The 17,996-nt window shown below is 44.1% G+C and overlaps 1 protein-coding gene across 2 annotated transcripts in view; it reads left to right on the top strand.

Annotated features, from left to right (window-relative positions):
• The window catches only part of Alpk1 (alpha kinase 1), a 112,626-nt gene that overhangs the window by 46,282 nt on the left and 48,348 nt on the right, over positions 1 to 17,996 (top strand). For both annotated transcript variants that reach the window (XM_052731393.1, XM_052731394.1), the window contains exons 2-3: positions 1,063 to 1,293; positions 7,021 to 7,175. In XM_052731393.1, the coding sequence (XP_052587353.1) occupies positions 1,173 to 1,293; positions 7,021 to 7,175 (276 nt within the window). In that variant the 5' untranslated portion in view covers positions 1,063 to 1,172. The remainder of the gene's footprint in view (positions 1 to 1,062; positions 1,294 to 7,020; positions 7,176 to 17,996) is intronic.

Genomic DNA, 17,996 nt, shown 5'->3' with positions numbered 1-17,996 from the left:
AACAGTTCTTGGCTTTAACATTCTCGGTGATTTTGTCATTGTGTGGATGAGCTCTGAGGCAGAGACACTGACGCCATCACGTTGTAACCGTTACCATCTTCCCAGTCAGACTCTTGGCCTGATAATGCACTGCTACATGCCCCCACACACACACATACACCAAGTGTCTAAACCAGAGAAATGCCACTCCTTATTCCATCAAGGGCAAAGAGGATAATGTCTTTTGTTTACAAGGTACTACCTCATCAAAAGGAAGACAGACCAAAATATCTGTTAACCAGGAATTGCTTTTCGTTTATTGGCTAGGCATTTTCACCGTGCTAGTAAGTTATTTTATTCTCAAACTTACCTTGAGTGCGTTAGCTCCTTCGATCTCCATATCTGCATAAGGAGTCTACTGCTTACATGTCGTCTGCCAGCGCCGGTCCATCCATCCATCTGCATGATGGATCCATCCGAGTCAAAGCTCTGGGAAATTGGGTTTTCTGGAATACCATTTCTCTATTTTATTTGGCGATATGCCTGGCAGTGAAGAGCTTTAAACTTGGCATCTGTCATTGCTTATCTTGATCCAAATTACATAGTGCTAAATACCATGAAGAATACTGCACAGGGGAAATCAGTAGTGGGCTGTGAAAGTAGCGAACTTCATATTACCATGTGCTTGAGCATGGCTATTATAACTGTCAGCCAGATGCTTCCTGTAGACTTCCAGAAAGGCGGAAAACTCAGTGCTACAGGGACCCAGAGGCACTGAGGGAAGTATGCAGAAAGTACATAAATCATGGGGCACATTCATTTTATTCAGCCCATGTGAGTTCACCAGCCTCACCGTGGGTGACCAAGCTCTGTACCCAGACTCTCTCCCTTCTGCACTCTGTGCCTTCAAGGTACCGCCCATCTAGATCAGACCCGGCAAACATTTCACACACTCCCCTAACAGCATCCTTAGGGCCTGTCATGTATTTTCATGTGTTTGCTCTATTATCCCTCCCTGCTTGAGACTCACAGATAATTGATGACGCTTGAGTTAATCATCCTTCTCTCTCTTTTGTTCACCAGGTACCTCAGCCTTCAAGGGGCTGCTTTATTGAGAATCAATGCCTCTCCTAGGTAATTGATCACCGTAGACCCAGGGACACTCAATTCATCCTGGAGGGCGGGTAATCATCATGAATAGTCAAGATGCTGTGGCCTCGATATTGCATGAATGTAAGCAAGTGCTGGATCGTCTCTTGTTGGAAACGCCAGATGTGTCTACAGAGGACAAGAGTGAGGACCAGCGGTGCAGAGGTGAGGTTCTGATGGGAGACACCACCAGGGGTTGGGCCAACAGGTTCCGAGCCTGCACCCTTGCCCGAATGACACATTCTCCCCTCTGCCCTATTTTTCTTCTCCTGGCAGATGACCACCGAGAGATGAGTGGAGTTCCAGGATATGAATGGGACGGGCTGCAGGCTGAAGGGCAGGGAAGAAGCCCACTTTGTTGCGGAGAATTGCTGTCAGTTCTAATTTTAGGCTTCAGTAAACATGAGGCTACAAGAAACTGTTTAGTTCAGGAAGAACAAAGGGTCCAAGTTGGCTGGTGCCCGCAAATTTCAATTATTAAAAAATTGAAGCAACTTCTGAATGGTGGCACACACTTTTTCTCAAACAAGGATTTTGTGCCTCATCAATTTCCATAGACTTCCAAGGCTTCCATAAGTAGGTCACCTCACCAGTACGGACAGTCTCTGTTTTCTTTGTCACCAACAAACTCCTTATGCCATTTTTAAAATACACCCAATGATTCAAGAGAGACTGTTTACATCGTAATCATGGTCTGGATTTTTCCCTTGCTTCCTGGTTCATGCTATTTATAGTTACAGATACTGTTTGAGAAGGTTCAGTCACAAAATCTAGAAACCTACAAAAGATTCATTTCTTCTTCTTTCCCCAGCTTTGGAGAGGCAACCTCTTTATTCTGGTCCTTTTTAATTGTTCAAATAATTTACCCTTCATTTGTTTAAGTCTGTTCTTCGTCTGTGCATTTAATAGTTTTCCTGTGTACTTTTAGTGTTTTGGTGTTTCATTTAGAAATAGGATGCCGGAATAAAATATACTCTGTAATGGGAAGGTCGTGGGATGGGCTTTCCCCCAGTTATGGTCGACAGGCACATGCATGTCTAACAGGGCATGTCTCAGCTATGTAACCTGTCATTCTCCTGCCTTCTGGATGAAGCTCTGAACACGCAGTCAGTTCCTGAAACAGGCCTCAGTGTGTGCTTCCATTCTTTACTAGCTGGACTGACAAGGGTGTGATGGCCTGCTAGCTGCATGTGCTTGTCACCCTGGGATCCCGGGCTCCTCCTGTCCGTGCCTGGCCATCAACTACAGGTTCTAGGTACCCGGGCAATAAGGGATAGCTGGTTTTCTGGCTCCCTGGGGCTGTGTGTGGGGCGAGGTGTTTTTCTTGTTTTTTCCTAGAGTTTGCCTACTTTCCTCTTTCAGTATCTAGTGTGTGTCCTCACTTAAGCTTCACATTCTCCCTGTTGAAGTCCAAGGCCTCAGGCAGATGCCATTTTCTGGCCAAGTGACCCAGAAGAGGAGAAATAATGAATTGAGTTTCAGATAAGGCAAAGCAGGGCTGTAAAATCATTCAATTAGACATGGCCCTTCAGGTAAGCTTCTAAGACTAGGGCCAGATAGCCCGTGAGGAAGGAATTCTCACATGCAGAGTGGTGTACTTGCACAACCCTCACTGGTCCTGTGGCCTGCATCTGTGCAGGACCCTTCCTGCTCAGGAGGGCCAGTGGCTGTGAGCAGCTTTGGTCTACTGGTTGTGCCACTACGGATGTTGTTATTGCCTAGAATCATAGAGAAAGACATTAGTACAGTGTAGCATGAATTGTTAGAAGGTCTCATTAATAAAAACAAACCCAGGGCCTGGTATTGGGGTGAATGCTGGAAGATCAGAGAAGCAGAACAAGCCACAGCTTCCTCACCTCGCTAATTCCTCATCTGATCCTGTTTCCTCAGACTGGAAGCTTCTGAGTCCTCATCCAAATGAATCTCAGCTGAACTGTGCTGCTCAAAAGCCTAAAAGCTTAACCAGCCTAGTTCCTGGTTTTCATGCCTTATATACATTTCTGCTTTCTGCCATCACTTCCTGGGATTAAAGGCGTGAGTCACCATGCCTGGCTGTTTCCAGGGTGGCTTTGAACTCACAGAGATCCGGATGGATCTCTGCCTCCCAAGTGATAGGATTAAAGGTGTGTGTGTGCCACCATTTTCTGGCCTCTCTATCTAGTGGCTGTTCTGTCCTCTGACCCCAGAGAAGTTTATTAGGATGCACAATATATTGGGGGACACAATATATCACCACAGTACAGAGCCACTTATGGGCACAGCAGCTGGTAAACTTGGGAACGCTGACACAGCATAGTCACTGATCTTTGCCTTCAACTCTGTCTCTCTCCCCCTTGTTTCTGCTAGCCTGGGGAAATGGAGCAAGAAGTGTAATGCAAACTGAAATGTAGTATAGCTTTCAAACCTGTCTTTTAGGGGTATCTTATATTTCAGTGTGCTCCGTCAGCCTGTTTGTGGTGGCGTCTGTTTGCAGTTTGGCTTGGAGAAGCGTTGTGGAGGAGACAAAAACGGTTGATAAAGAATAAGCTTTCTCTAGGCTGGGCATGGTGGTTTGTGCCTATCATCCCAGCACAGGGGGATCAAGAGTTTGAGACCAGCCTAGGCTTCACAGCCATACCCTGTTTCAATAATAGTAATAGAAGAGGCAGAAGAAGAAACATTCTCCAATATTGTGAAGAAAGTACTCAATCCACAGCACGATGGAAGTCTGTGAACCCAGAAATGGGATTTCCATTGTCAAGTGACTATTCTTCATTCTTTGTGTCTAGATTATTTACAGTCAAATTAAGACAGTGAGAATGGAAAGGGACATTATCTGTAAGTCCACTGGACCACGGGACCATCCCCTCCAACAGTCATCTTACTCATCGCCATCTAGAAGTACGCTTGAAGAAATTTACTCTGCACATATGTTGCATTTTTACAAGCCACAGCTTCCTCACCTCGCTAATTCCTCATCTGATCCTGTTTCCTCAGACTGGAAGCTTCTGAGTCCTCATCCAAATGAATCTCAGCTGAACTGTGCTGCTCAAAAGCCTAAAAGCTTAACCAGCCTAGTTCCTGGTTTTCATGCCTTATATACATTTCTGCTTTCTGCCATCACTTCCTGGGATTAAAGGCGTGAGTCACCATGCCTGGCTGTTTCCAGGGTGGCTTTGAACTCACAGAGATCCGGATGGATCTCTGCCTCCCAAGTGATAGGATTAAAGGTGTGTGTGTGCCACCATTTTCTGGCCTCTCTATCTAGTGGCTGTTCTGTCCTCTGACCCCAGAGAAGTTTATTAGGATGCACAATATATTGGGGGACACAATATATCACCACAGTACAGAGCCACTTATGGGCACAGCAGCTGGTAAACTTGGGAACGCTGACACAGCATAGTCACTGATCTTTGCCTTCAACTCTGTCTCTCTCCCCCTTGTTTCTGCTAGCCTGGGGAAATGGAGCAAGAAGTGTAATGCAAACTGAAATGTAGTATAGCTTTCAAACCTGTCTTTTAGGGGTATCTTATATTTCAGTGTGCTCCGTCAGCCTGTTTGTGGTGGCGTCTGTTTGCAGTTTGGCTTGGAGAAGCGTTGTGGAGGAGACAAAAACGGTTGATAAAGAATAAGCTTTCTCTAGGCTGGGCATGGTGGTTTGTGCCTATCATCCCAGCACAGGGGGATCAAGAGTTTGAGACCAGCCTAGGCTTCACAGCCATACCCTGTTTCAATAATAGTAATAGAAGAGGCAGAAGAAGAAACATTCTCCAATATTGTGAAGAAAGTACTCAATCCACAGCACGATGGAAGTCTGTGAACCCAGAAATGGGATTTCCATTGTCAAGTGACTATTCTTCATTCTTTGTGTCTAGATTATTTACAGTCAAATTAAGACAGTGAGAATGGAAAGGGACATTATCTGTAAGTCCACTGGACCACGGGACCATCCCCTCCAACAGTCATCTTACTCATCGCCATCTAGAAGTACGCTTGAAGAAATTTACTCTGCACATATGTTGCATTTTTAGAAACAGAAATTCCTTGGCTAGCAGTTACACAGACATATTTTGCAGCCAAATGGGATTGTATAGTTCTAGGACTCTGCTTCCATGGGGATGCTACTGCAGAGTAAGGGCCCAGGGGGCACTGAACTTGGAGTCATAATTTCAATGGGTTACAACAGAGTCATCTCTGGTCATCAACACTAGTCACTCATTGGTATGGTCCTCTCAATGCCAAGCAGTCTTTCACCACCTAGAAACATCCTTACCTTTGCTCCGCTGGTGGCAGTTCACATAAAGATGTCCAGGACCGAGACAGGTTTTCTTCCTTCTTATTCTGCTCGTCCGTCACATTCTATTTTCTCTGTTTAGTACGTCTCAGTTAGATATGATGCTATCTTGGTGTTTTAACCATGACAGTATGCTACCGTAGTGATGTGATTACAGAAGGGATGGGATATGAAACATGATAGCTGTGTCAAGGATGCTTTCAGCCCAGGAAGACAGGGAGATGTGGTCACAGAACAGTGGGTTGCAGGCTGAAGTGAACATGCGTCTATGGGTTTGGAAGTACATGGAAGAGGCTTTTCAGTTCCACTGAGAGGTCTTGATAGACTAACAGGGAGTGTCGATGTTTGTTTTGAATACCAAAGGCAGTGGGCCTGAGCTTGGTCATCAGGCTTTGGGAGTAGGGCAGTTACAAACAGAACAGAATGTGTAAAACTGAAGAACTAAAACATGTTATGAAAAGTGTTGTCCTAGTCTACCTTGCTAGAAAATGGGAAGGGGGTCAGCATTGTAAAAGATTGTGAGGATGGGCTGAAAATACCGAAAAGAAAAAGATGGGTTTAAGATCTATGGGATTAGATAGTTAGCTTGATTCAGGGAGGGAAAGAAAGCAAACATCTAGGATGACTGGGCTTCTGATTTGGATGTCACAGTGTGTGATGGTCCCACTCATCAAAAGAAAATATAGCGGGAAATGGAATTAGAAAACATCTGATGAACTCAGTGTGGGATATGTTCAATATGAGACCCAAGACAAACAGAGGTCTGTAAACAACCTTGTTCATCACATACACTCAAAATTGAGTCTGTTTCCATTATGAGGAAGGTTGTATGGAGTGTGTACCATCTGTTGCATTCAGAGTGAAACAGACAATGGGCCTCATCAGTGTAGAACTTCTTGCTGTGGAATTTTGAGTGTCAAGTAGGACAGTGAGCCCTACTCAACTCTGGTGTGGTTTGGATGTCAAAACTAGGGGAAACACTTGCAGTTTCCAGGGCTTTTTGTGTGTGTGTTTCTGAAGTTTAGACAAGAGACTGTCAACCTGAATTACTAGGATTGGTACCCACTGAGAGACTTAACACAGTTACAAATATGAAACGGGTCCACTTCACGATTAATTGGTATGATCAGAAATCCCATTTGTGGATTTGTGCTTTGTGTCTGTATTTAACTAAGCATTGTCCACGATTAAAGGGTAAGACGGGCCAAGGTCTTAGAGAAGCAAAAAGAGGCCGAGCAAATTGATTCCCTTCTCAGGTACCAGAAGCTCAAGATACCATTCCACTCTGGCCCTGTTCTCACTTTACAGGGAAAAGAATATTTCCTTCGCGCCTTTCTCTGATTCTTCATGCAGAGACAGTCACTCAAGTGCTTTACTTCCTGTTAAAAACCTTTCTTAATGCCTGACTACCCCAATTTACCTGTAGGGCACAGGAGACTCAGGCCACCCATGACAGATAGCTTCTCGCTATTATTCTTCAAGGCAGCCCCAACAGCTTGGACCAGCCAGCAACAGATAGGAAGAGGGTTTTAGCCACTGCGGTGCTTCATCATAACACGGGGAGCTCAACAGCCCTTTCTTTGACTGCAATTTCCTTACCTGAACTCTGACCTTTCCAGCTTCCCTCCCCAGCGAGTTAAGGACCCTGATTCAGGAGGCAAAGGAAATGAAGTGGCCCTTCGTGCCTGAAAAGTGGCAGTACAAACAAGCTGTGAGCCCAGAGGACAAAACAAACCTGCAGGACGTGATCGGCGCCAGGCTGCAGCAGTTACTGGTAGGAAAAGTCACACCACCTGTCCCTCTGACACCCCCAAATGAGGCATTTAGACTCTAAGTGGTCTAACAGATTAAATTTCTCTGAAGTACAAGGCAGTTCCCACTCTTATGGTCAGCTCTGCCAGATTGACTAATGTGGGGAAAATAGCTATTTAAAAAGCATCATTTTCCTGTAACCTCCTGTGTTGGGAAGACAAACCTAATGTGAGTGAAGAAGGCTGGATGGAGGGCACAGCCTGAAATCTGCTGTCTTGAAAGAATCCCATCTTTTTGGTGGACCTGAGTTGTTTTGGTTCTACTGTGCTTTAAAACACTTTTATTTTGAAATGATACTTTCTGGAAGTCGGATAATTAAAAAACAATCTCCCCACCATCTCATGTGGATAGCTAAGCTACTGATGCATGTCATGCCATTTCTGCCCACCCTGGCAGTCCTGGTCACTCTCTTGGCTCCTCATGACTAAGGTCGTTCCAGAAGCATCAAGTCAAGGTCATGGACTCATCTAGTCTTCAACTCCCGTTTTTCAATGTGTTGTAATGTAAGGCTTTAAAATAGTCCTTAATGACCGTCTAGATTTCACCAGCGTTTGTTCTAATCACTCTGAAATCTCCAATTTCATTAACTTCAGTTTTCATTACTTTTTTCTTAGTTTGGCTAGACATTTGCCTACCTCATTATCTTTCCAAAGAACTGTTTCTTTCATTAGTTTTTGTATTATTCTTTTAATTTCCATTTCGTTGGTTTATACCCTAATGGTTATTGTTTCTTCCTATTTGTTTGAAGTTTAACTTGTTTTCAGACAATTTGAATACATCATTGGATTATTTGAAATCTCTTTGCTTTTTTAAAAGGGTATTCATATCTCTATCATACCTAAATTTATATCTAAATTTATCTCTTATAATTGCCCTTGCTATGCCCAAAGAATTCCAGTAATCTGTAGTTTTGATGGCTTTCATTGGTTTCTATAACTTTTTGAATTTACTCCCTGATTGACTCAATTACTCACTGATCATTCAGAAGTGTGTGTGTGTGTGTGTGTGTGTGTGTGTGTGTGTGTGTGTGTGTATAGATCTTAATGTTTTTATAGACTCTGTTGCTGTGGGATGGTCTGTATGTCAAATGTATTGCTGGTTGGTCAATGAATAAATCACTGATTGGTCAGTGGCCAGGCAGGAAGTATAGGCGGGACTAACAGAGAGGAGAATGGAGAGAACAGGAAGCTGGGTGAGAGAGACACTGCCAGCCGCCATCAGGACAAGGAAGATGTAAAGTACCGGTAAGCCACGAGCCATGTGGCAAGGTATAGATTAATGGAAATGGATTAATTTAAGCTGTAAGAACAGTTAGCAAGAAGCCTGCCATGGCCATACAGTTTGTAACCAATATAAGTCTCTGTGCTTACTTGGTGGGGTTTGAGCGGCTGTGGGACTGGCGGGTGAGAGAGATTTGTCCTGACTGTGGGCCAGGCAGGAAAACTCCAGCTACAGTCTGTAGTTGTTCTTGCTATCTATGTCAAGTTTTGGTCAATTATGATCTGATGGGACACAAGAAATGATTTATGTCTGTTAAGACTTATGTGTATACTTTGGATACAAATATCAGTGCTTTTCTTTACTAATGAAAGTTATATCAGCACCCACACACACACAAAAGAAACCAACTAAACCAGAAGTTCTCAACCCCATGGGTCTCAACCTCTTTGGGGTTTGCATATCAGATATTTGCATTGCGATTCATAACAGTAACAAAATTACAGTTGTGAAGTAGCAATGAAACAATTTTATGGTTGGAGGTCACCACAACATGAGGAGCCGTAGTAAAGGGCCACAGCATTAGGAAGGTTGAGAACTGCTGAGCTAAACTGATACCACCATCCCATAAGAAGGAACATCAAGCAGAGTGTAGGGGCTATTAAAAATAAAGAGGGCATGAAGTTCAGGGGATCTAGGAGGAGTGATGGAGAGGAAAGGGGAGGTGAACATGATCAAAATGGAATATATGAATTAGTTTTCAAAGAACTAATAAAAACTTTGTATTTTTAAGAAGAGTATATGAAGCCAGATAACGCTGAAGACCCAGACTTGAGTTCTAGGGGAGTTAAAGGAGTATCCTTTTCCTTTGTGGCAGCATTACTTTTTAAAAAAGATTTATTTATTTTTCTTTCATGTGTATGTATGCTTTGCTTGTATGTGTATCTATGTATGTGTACCACATGTATTCCTGGTGCCTGAGGAGGCCAGAAGAGGGTGTCAGATCCCCTGAACTAGTTAAAGGTCATTGTGAGATACCATATAGGTGTCGGGAACAGCACCTAGGTCCTATGCAAGAGTGGTATGTGCTCTTAACCACTAAGCCATCTCTCCAGCCTCATGGTAACATTGCTTTTACTTTTAATTTCTCGGGTGACCATCAGGGAAATTTAGTAACTGAAATGTGTTTTTCCTCACATAAAAATATATTTGTATGGATATCGGGCATCAAAATCCTAGAATTTTTGCATTGTTTACAAAATGTTTTATGTTTAGGGATTATTCCCAATGAATACATAGACACAGTTTTTCTCTTGTTGTAGGAAAAAACTTTCAGAAAGAGCATCTTCAGGAGTTCCTAGACAGGGTAAAATAGGTTAAGCAGAATGGAGATTATTGGCAGAGGAAAGTAAATCCTTGTGAAGAGTGAAGTGTTGACCTAGAGATTTTAGTTTGTTTGATTTGAGCTGGGTTGTGTCTTTGAGACAAGGTCTCAGTAGGTAGCCTAGGCTGGCCTTGAACTCCGTATACTCCCTCCAAATTTTCCCACAGTGGAATTATAGGTGTATGCTAGCAAACCTATTTTAAGTGGGGAATTTTAATAGCTATGGTTGATATCAACATAAAAGTAGAGTGAAATAATAACTATAATTTGTATAGTGTGGAATTTACATCTGCATTAGATGTTACTTGTCAAAATAGCCCTGTAGTGATTATCGTCCTCTCACACAGGGGACCAGAGAGTAGCCTCCTCCTGTTTTCCTTCGGTTTTCCAGGGAGTCTAAGGAGAAGAACCTGAAAGCCGAAGCAGATCCTCAGACTGCTAACTGTGACGCCAATGACCATGAGCTGTCCACAGAACTCTGCACAGCAATGGAAGCATCAACATGTGTGCTCTCCAGTGTGGCAGCCACTAGCCACATGGGGCTCCTGATACCCAAAATGGCCAGTGTGACTAAAGAACTGTATTTGTAGTTTTGTAGACATTTTATGTCTTTCTCTATGTACAGGATGTCAACAGACACTACCTTTGTCTGTTGATTTGAAATGTCTTTAATATATGAGCACCCCAACATCTTAGGGAAGTACCAGAAATAGCAGGGGTTGGCATTGTCATTCTACTGGTTAATACATCCCTGCGAGGCATATGACAGTATTAGAATCATGCTGCTAATACCTACAGCAGTGGCTCTTACAGTGAGACCCCCCCCACACACACACACACACCCCACATGACAGTATTAGTATCATGTAGGGACCTAGGGATTCAAATTCTTGACCCCCAATCAATAATCTTTACCGGATCAGGGGGCAGGATGCAGTTCCCCTCCCCGCATCCAAAGCTGGCAGAGGCATCACCATCCTAGTGTTGAGGGCGGAAGCTGCTGGAAGTTGCAGCCTCTGGATTTGGATTTGCAACATGAATTGGGAGGGAAGCTGTTCGGGGTTGTCCAAACCATTTGAAGAGCACACTTACCTTTCCTCCTTCGGTACTCTATAATCCATGTAACTCTGTAAGTCATATGGATTCCCACCTGTGGAAACAGAGGCACTGAGATTCGAAAGACTTTGTTCCCCTCACAAGGCCACTCAGTGGCAGCCCTAAGAATCAGCCCACTAGGCTTCCTTTAGTCCCTGATGTGTTTAATCTGGGAGCTTTCTAACTCCGAGCGTCGTTTTTCTTCAGCTTACCCAGCAAGCTGTAAATTCAGCAGCCGCACCTTGTCAGACTTTTAGGATGCTTTTCTCTAAACCTCCCTGCGTATGTATAGAGAGAACTATAGCTCTCCATGGGCCAGGCTCTCTGGAACTCTTAATGCTTTTGAGATTGTGGCTTGTTAAGAGTGGACCCAGAAAATCCTGTGACTTATTTTAGTCAAGTATGCTACCCATTGCAGTGTCACAGTCCAAGGAGCTGAATTTTAATATTTTAATATTAAGTATTTAATATTTTAATAACCGATGAACTGTCCGATTCTGCGGGCAGGAAATGTAGTTAAACGTCTATATCTGTCTTTTTCAGTTATTATTTCTTCTTAGGTTTCCTACGCAGTCTTAACATGAATTCTTCCCATAGAAATCTTCCCCTTCAGTCTTCAAAAGCAGCATTTTTCTCAGCGTGGATGTAAGCACTTCGTCTTTACTAATCCCACAACCGAGAGAGCAAAGCAAAATCTAAAGTGCTAGAGAAAAGGGGGGAACTCCAGACTGCTCTTCCGCCATTTCTGAGCTGATGAAACCAAGGCTCCTTTAGCCTGGTGCTCTCTCCATCCCCACTTCATCGAGAATATCTTGTATATCTTGTGCTCTGCTCTCTGGACACTGCCCCCTTCACTCCCCCCCCTCCTTTCCCCTCTCCCCCACTCTCCAATCCTCTCCCCTTTGGTGTGTGGCCACCGACAGAAATTTATGACAGGGGCTAGCCTCCTTTACAGTCCACACAAAGCTTGTTGACCGGAGAGACTTTGTCAGCGCTGTCGCAGAAAAAACACCTGCAGGACACTCTCTGAGAAACCTGGCGAGATGGGAGATTAATGTGGCTGTAATAGCCGGGCAGGGGTTTGGGTATTATGCCCTCTCCCCAGGTAGATGGGTCTTTTCTGAGATGATACCAATTATTTATAGCTGAAACATCTGTTGATAACTGCAGCTGCCCTTGTAAAACAAAAGCCTATCGTGGGGTCACAGGCTACAGGGACCTAAAACCCTACCTCATGCTAGCTTTGGTCTATTCAGGATCACCCCAAGTCCATGGGTTACCGTCATCTTTAATGTCTCATCATGCCATGGAAAACACTTTGTAAACACCGCACTGCCCCTGCCCTGGAAGCTTTGAAGCATTATTTCATCTTCATCGGTAATTTATATTCCAGCGCCATTGTGCTGTGGGAAAGAGAGGAGGGAGAACCTTTTTGTTTTCCATTTAATTGTAGATCGCCTGACACTTTGACCTGTATTATTAGTATCAGTCAGAAAAAGGATTTTCTCTCCCTCTTATTTAAAAATGAAATTTCAAGGGAAAGTAAGCGCTCCTTCAGCCCTTTTCACTCAAAACAATGTTTACACTCTAAGAGGAGAAGATGAAAAGCAAGAGCAGCCCTTTTTCAAGGGCCGGAGAAGGGCGCTGCCGCTTCTGAAAGGGAACAGTACAGCCCTTATAGATATCATTCAGTGAAACCTTTGATGGAGTTTTCAAAACCCAGTGAAGGCATTTGGCGCCGGCTTCTGGGGAGCTCGGCTCTGGGTTGGTTGCAGCGGCTGGCACTGAGGAAAGTCTGTCCCTGATCCTGAAGCATGGGAGGAAGATGGGGTCCGAGTCGCTATGTGGATGCCTCTTTGGGAAATGTTTCCAGGAACTTTCATTTTTCTAAAAGGAATGGTCACCACTGAAAGAGAAATCTGGAAATCAAGCTTTTAAAAAAGGAGAAAGGGGGAGGGCTGGATTTTGCATGTCTCTGGCAGTTGGGCACAGAATTGTTTGTTAGACCCTGTACTGGAAGTTGAGGTCTAGTTGGTGGTACTGGACTAGGTAATCCCACTTGTCTCAGAAAGGGGGGGATCCTGTCCTTAGTCACTCCAGCCTCTAGCATGCCCCCGCCCCATGCAGGAGACAGTGGTGATGTGTCATGGTGTGACACAAAACCAGTCTGAGAAAATAAAGTAGGCTCAGGGTGGATTCTTCCCCCCCTCTTTTTTTTTTTTTTTTTTTTTTTGGCTTCGATATGAGTAGTCTGTAGCTATTACGCCACAGAAAAATTTTTTGAAAAATTTATGCTGCATAGGAGTAATTTGGAAAGGCCCTCCTTCACCATAAATGTTTCTTTTTTTTTTCTTTTTTTTTTTTTTTTTTTGGTTTTTCGAGACAGGGTTTCTCTGTGTAGCTTTGCGCCTTTTCCTGGAACTCACTTGGTAGTCCAGGCTGGCCTCGAACTCACAAAGATCCACCTGGCTCTGCCTCCCGAGTACTGGGATTAAAGGCGTGCGCCACCACCGCCCGGCTTCAATGTTTCTTAATGTTACTTCGAATGAAAACTATCTTAGTGGTTGAATATTGGTACATTTAGCATCTAGAGTGCTGTTCTAAGATGTCTCTTCAGATAGCCTTAGTGCCTTTAACTTGTTATTTGTATTTTTTAAATACTTGAGATACTAAAGAAACAAGAGTTAAAACATAAACATGAATAAATATGAGTTGGTCATTGTAAGTCCATGCTTTGAACTGCTTTGAAAATTTCTAGTGTAGGTTGGGCAAGACGGCACAGGGTCAAGGTACTTTTCGTAACACCTCAGGTCTGGAGTTCCATTCCTGGAACCTAGCGGAAGGAGAAAACCAATTCTAGAAAGTTGTCCTCTTATCTCCACGTGCCCAAAACCCGACACACACACACACACACACACACACACACACACACACACACACACACACACACAAATACATGTAAAAACATGTCTGTTGTAACCAACTTGGGACCAAAGAGTATGGAGGCGGGTATTTAGAAATGAGGTAGATAAAAGAAACCAAAATATAAATTGATTAGAAAATGAAATGTCAGGTTCAAGAAAGACAGTTGTGTGGCATAGGCACCAACTTAAGGGGTTAGATACTATCTGTGAAAACAAGAGAACTTCACCCCATAAATATACTGGTGTTTAAAAGATGATCTTAAAACTAACCCAACTCATTTGTTCCTGCTGCTGACTTTCCTATTAATGGATACCATTTAGGTTATTGACCTTCCAGTAATGATTTTCCCAAACAAGCTTTCCAACTTCAGCTATGTGGTTTGGAGCTCTAATAAGGGAAGCCTTCTTCATCTGTACAGGGAGTAAAACAAGTGACCATAAACTGTAAATTCACCCACCTACTCAACCAAACCTCAGCATGTCACCATGTGCTGAACACTTGGTATCGAACATCGGTTGAAAGATGAAGGATGGATGCTGGAAAGGTGACTCAGCAGTTAAGAACACTGGCTGCTCTTCCAGAGGACCTGGGTTCAATTCCCAGTGCCCACACGCCAGCTCACAACTGTCTGTAACTGCAGCTCCAGGTCTCACACAGACGACATGCAGGCAAAACACCAATGCACATAAAATACATATAAATAAAAATAAATTATTGATTGAAAAAAGTAAGGTGAAGAATGGATAAAGCCAAGTAGTTTTTCTCTAAGAATGAACTGAAGCCGGGTGATGGTGGAGCATGCCTATAATCCCAGCATGCAGGAGGCGGAGGCAGGCAGATCTTCGTGAGTTCGAGGCCAGCCTGGGCTACAGAGTGAGTTCCAGGCAAGGCTCCAAAGCCACACAGAGAAACCCTGTCTCAAAAAACCAAAAAAGGAAAAAGAAAAAAAGAATGAACTGAGAAGGTGGCCCTTGCCCAAGGTTATGACTTGCCCTCACTATATGAACATCTCTGCTCTTTCCAATCAAGGTTTACTGCAGACCTAGATTGGCTTTTTAGATGTTGAGATACCAGGGACTGAAAGTAGCTATTACCCAGAAACCACTGTCCCACATACCCTCAGTGACTCAGGACCTCCCGGTCATCTCCATAATCTGAAAACTAGAGGGTGATCTCAGAAAGAACCTGCTCAGCTAAATGATGTGTCCAAGATTTCAACAACTGGTAACTATTTTGGTTAGGTCTGATAGGAAGGGCACACATCTCAGAAGTGGAGTGTTAGATGTGGGGTTCATATAGACTGGGCACTTGCCTATGATGCAGAAAGCTCTAGGTCTAACCCTCGGAACCTCAAAAAAATGTACAGAAGTATAGACAATAGTCAGGGTTCTCTAGAGTAACCAAACCTTTATAACAGATATACATATATATGGAATTTATTACTAGAATGGCTTACAGGCTGTGGTCCAGCTGATCTAACAATGGCTGCCTATGAACATAAGGTCCAAGAATCCAGTAGTTGTTCATTCCATGAGGCTGGATGTTTCAACTGGTCTTCAGCATATACTGGAATCTGGAAGAAATAAATTCTAATGCCATTAAAGGAAAGGACTTGCTAGTGAGGTGAAAGCAAGCAGGCAAAGAACAAAAGCTGCCTTCTTCCATGGTCTTAGACAGGCTTAGAGCAGAAGGCATGGCCCAGATTAGAGGTAGGGTTTTTTTCCCACCTTGAGAGATCTAGATTAAAGATATGTCTTCCCATCTCAAAGATCCAGATTAAAGGTGTGTCTTCCCACCTTGAAGTAGATAATCCCACTTCAAATGAAGCAAAAGTCTCCCACAGGCGCGCCCCTCTATTTTGAGGGTTTAGTTAATTCCAGATGCAGTCAAGTTGACAACCAAGACTAGCCATCACAATAGCATATTCGAGCCAGTTACATGTGGGTGGTGAGCACTGCTGATAGGTTTGCAGCCTCAGCTGTGAAGGGATTGACATGGTTTCCTGAGGGAAGGGTGTTGGAGACAGAGCTGTGTGCTCTTCCTCAGTGTCTTCTCGTGGACGTCTTATAGACATCTCAGGCCTGCTCTGCTCACCTCCCAGACACAGTCCTCTTCTTGGCTCCACTGAACGGCACCTCCAGCCATTCACTAACACACTGGGGACTTCCGTCATTCTTGTCGTTTTTCCCCTCTCTCGCCTGCCAGTAGCTTTGGCACCACTGTCTTTATCTGTCTCAGGCTGCTTTCGGCTCTTGTAACACAATGGAATCCCTGGGGCTGGATAATTCATAAAGAGCAGGGGTTTGGTGTGGCTCATAGTTCTGGAGGCTGGGACATCCAAGAGCGTAGACTCCCAAGAGGGCCACCATGCTCTGTCACCTCTTGGCAGAAGTGAAAGGGCAAGAGAGGTTGAGAGTGAGGAAGGACCACACTGGCTTTCATAGTAAATCCACTCTCATAACTAACTCATTCTCACAGTGATAACCCAGTCCTCACCGTCTAATCAGGCCCCACTAGCCCCATGTCCCAACACTGTTGCACTAAGTTTGTGTCCCACAACAAAATGAAAGGGAAACGTTCAGACTCTAGCACCACCCTGCCCAAGCTGCAGTTGTGTCTTGACGGGCCCCTGCCACTGCTTCCCGGGTTACCCCTCGTGTCTTCTGGCTCCACATCTTTTCCTATGAAGAGAGCAGTATGCAGGCTAAAACCCTAGTCAACCTCAGTATATCAAGCGAATTCTCAGCTGTATGGCAAGGTCTGCAGCCTCACTAGCTGAAGGCCTCGCCTCTGCTGTGGGGGCCTACAGGCCTCCTTTCAGTCCTCACTCTTACACTGATTATTGCATGCACAGGGCTGCTCTCCATTCCTGCAACTCTCTCTCCTTTTGATGAGTTTCTACGCATGCCTTGTATGTCAGCTTGAGTTTCTATTCTTCAAGAAACCTGTCTCTCACTTGCATGGTTGGATTAACACTCCCCAGTCACATACTCTACGCATGCGCCACTACGTGTTTACATTTGTTGGGGAGGAACTTCTTTTATTGTTCTCTCTCTGTCTCCTACTGATCATCAGCTCCATGACAACAGGAGCCCTGGCTGCCATGCCTTTCTTTTCCTGACATTTATATCTCTGACATGTTCACACTAAACACCCTTGATTCTCTTCTCCCATCGTGTGTATACTATGGGTCAAACTCTAGTCTTCAGACTTGGTAGCAAGTACCTTTAAACACTGGGACATCTCACTAGTCCTTGGCTATAAACGCTTGAATGAAGGCGTGCGTACATGAATGAATGAAATATGGCATTTACTCATAAAACATGGTGTTTGCCATGTGTGTATGGTAGCATACAAATACAGGCCCCACACAACTGGCTGAGAAGTCGACAAGAGTATAATGGCTCCATCTCTTTTCAGAAATGGGACGAGCTTGTGTAAACGCTTCACAGGCTTCATGACAGGGATTAAACAGTTGAAGAAGGTAGTCTTAGTCACTGTGTGTATTATAAATTGAAATGGAGGGAGTTTGTGTTTGTGCTTGGGAGCTGGGCAAGGTGGGGGGCACACTTGGAATCACATATGTGGGAGTGAGGAGGCCTGAGGGTTTGAGGCCAGTCCGAACTACCTGGTAATTCAATGCCAGACTAAGGGATATGGGTATACTCTGTCTCAACAGACCTCTAAGAACTAGGAATGCAGCTTAGTGATATAGCATTTGCTTAGTATGTGCAAGACAATGGGTTCAATCCCAGAACAAAAAAAAAGGAGGAAGAGGAAGAAACAAAGAGGCAAACGAAGTGCCACAACGCACCATACAAAGCAGATCTGTGAACCATTGGACTGGTTCAGCAATTAGGAGTTAGCAGGGCTTTTGGTGGTGGTGGAATTTTAATTTTTTGTTATTCCTGAAATAGGATCTTTCTGTGTAACCTTAGCTGATCTTGAACCCATTAATAGAAATTTTCTTTCCTTTAATGAAGAAAATAGGACCACTTCTTCTGCCTGCATCTCGGAAAGAGCCAGACACATAAGGAGAAGTCTAGGGTCTAGATGTGTAACGCAGGCTATAGCTAATATGAGATATGTACAGCAATCGAAGAGCTGTGTTGCTGGAGGCTATGAAACATAAAGTCGTGGGTTACTGAAGTGCGGTGGGCT

The sequence above is a fragment of the Peromyscus californicus genome, unplaced genomic scaffold (assembly GCF_007827085.1).
Source record: "Peromyscus californicus insignis strain IS unplaced genomic scaffold, ASM782708v3 Scaffold_9__1_contigs__length_137607984, whole genome shotgun sequence".
Lineage (NCBI taxonomy): Eukaryota > Metazoa > Chordata > Mammalia > Rodentia > Cricetidae > Peromyscus > Peromyscus californicus.
Note: the sequence above shows the minus strand (reverse complement) of the source record. Positions and strands in the feature narration are given on the sequence as shown.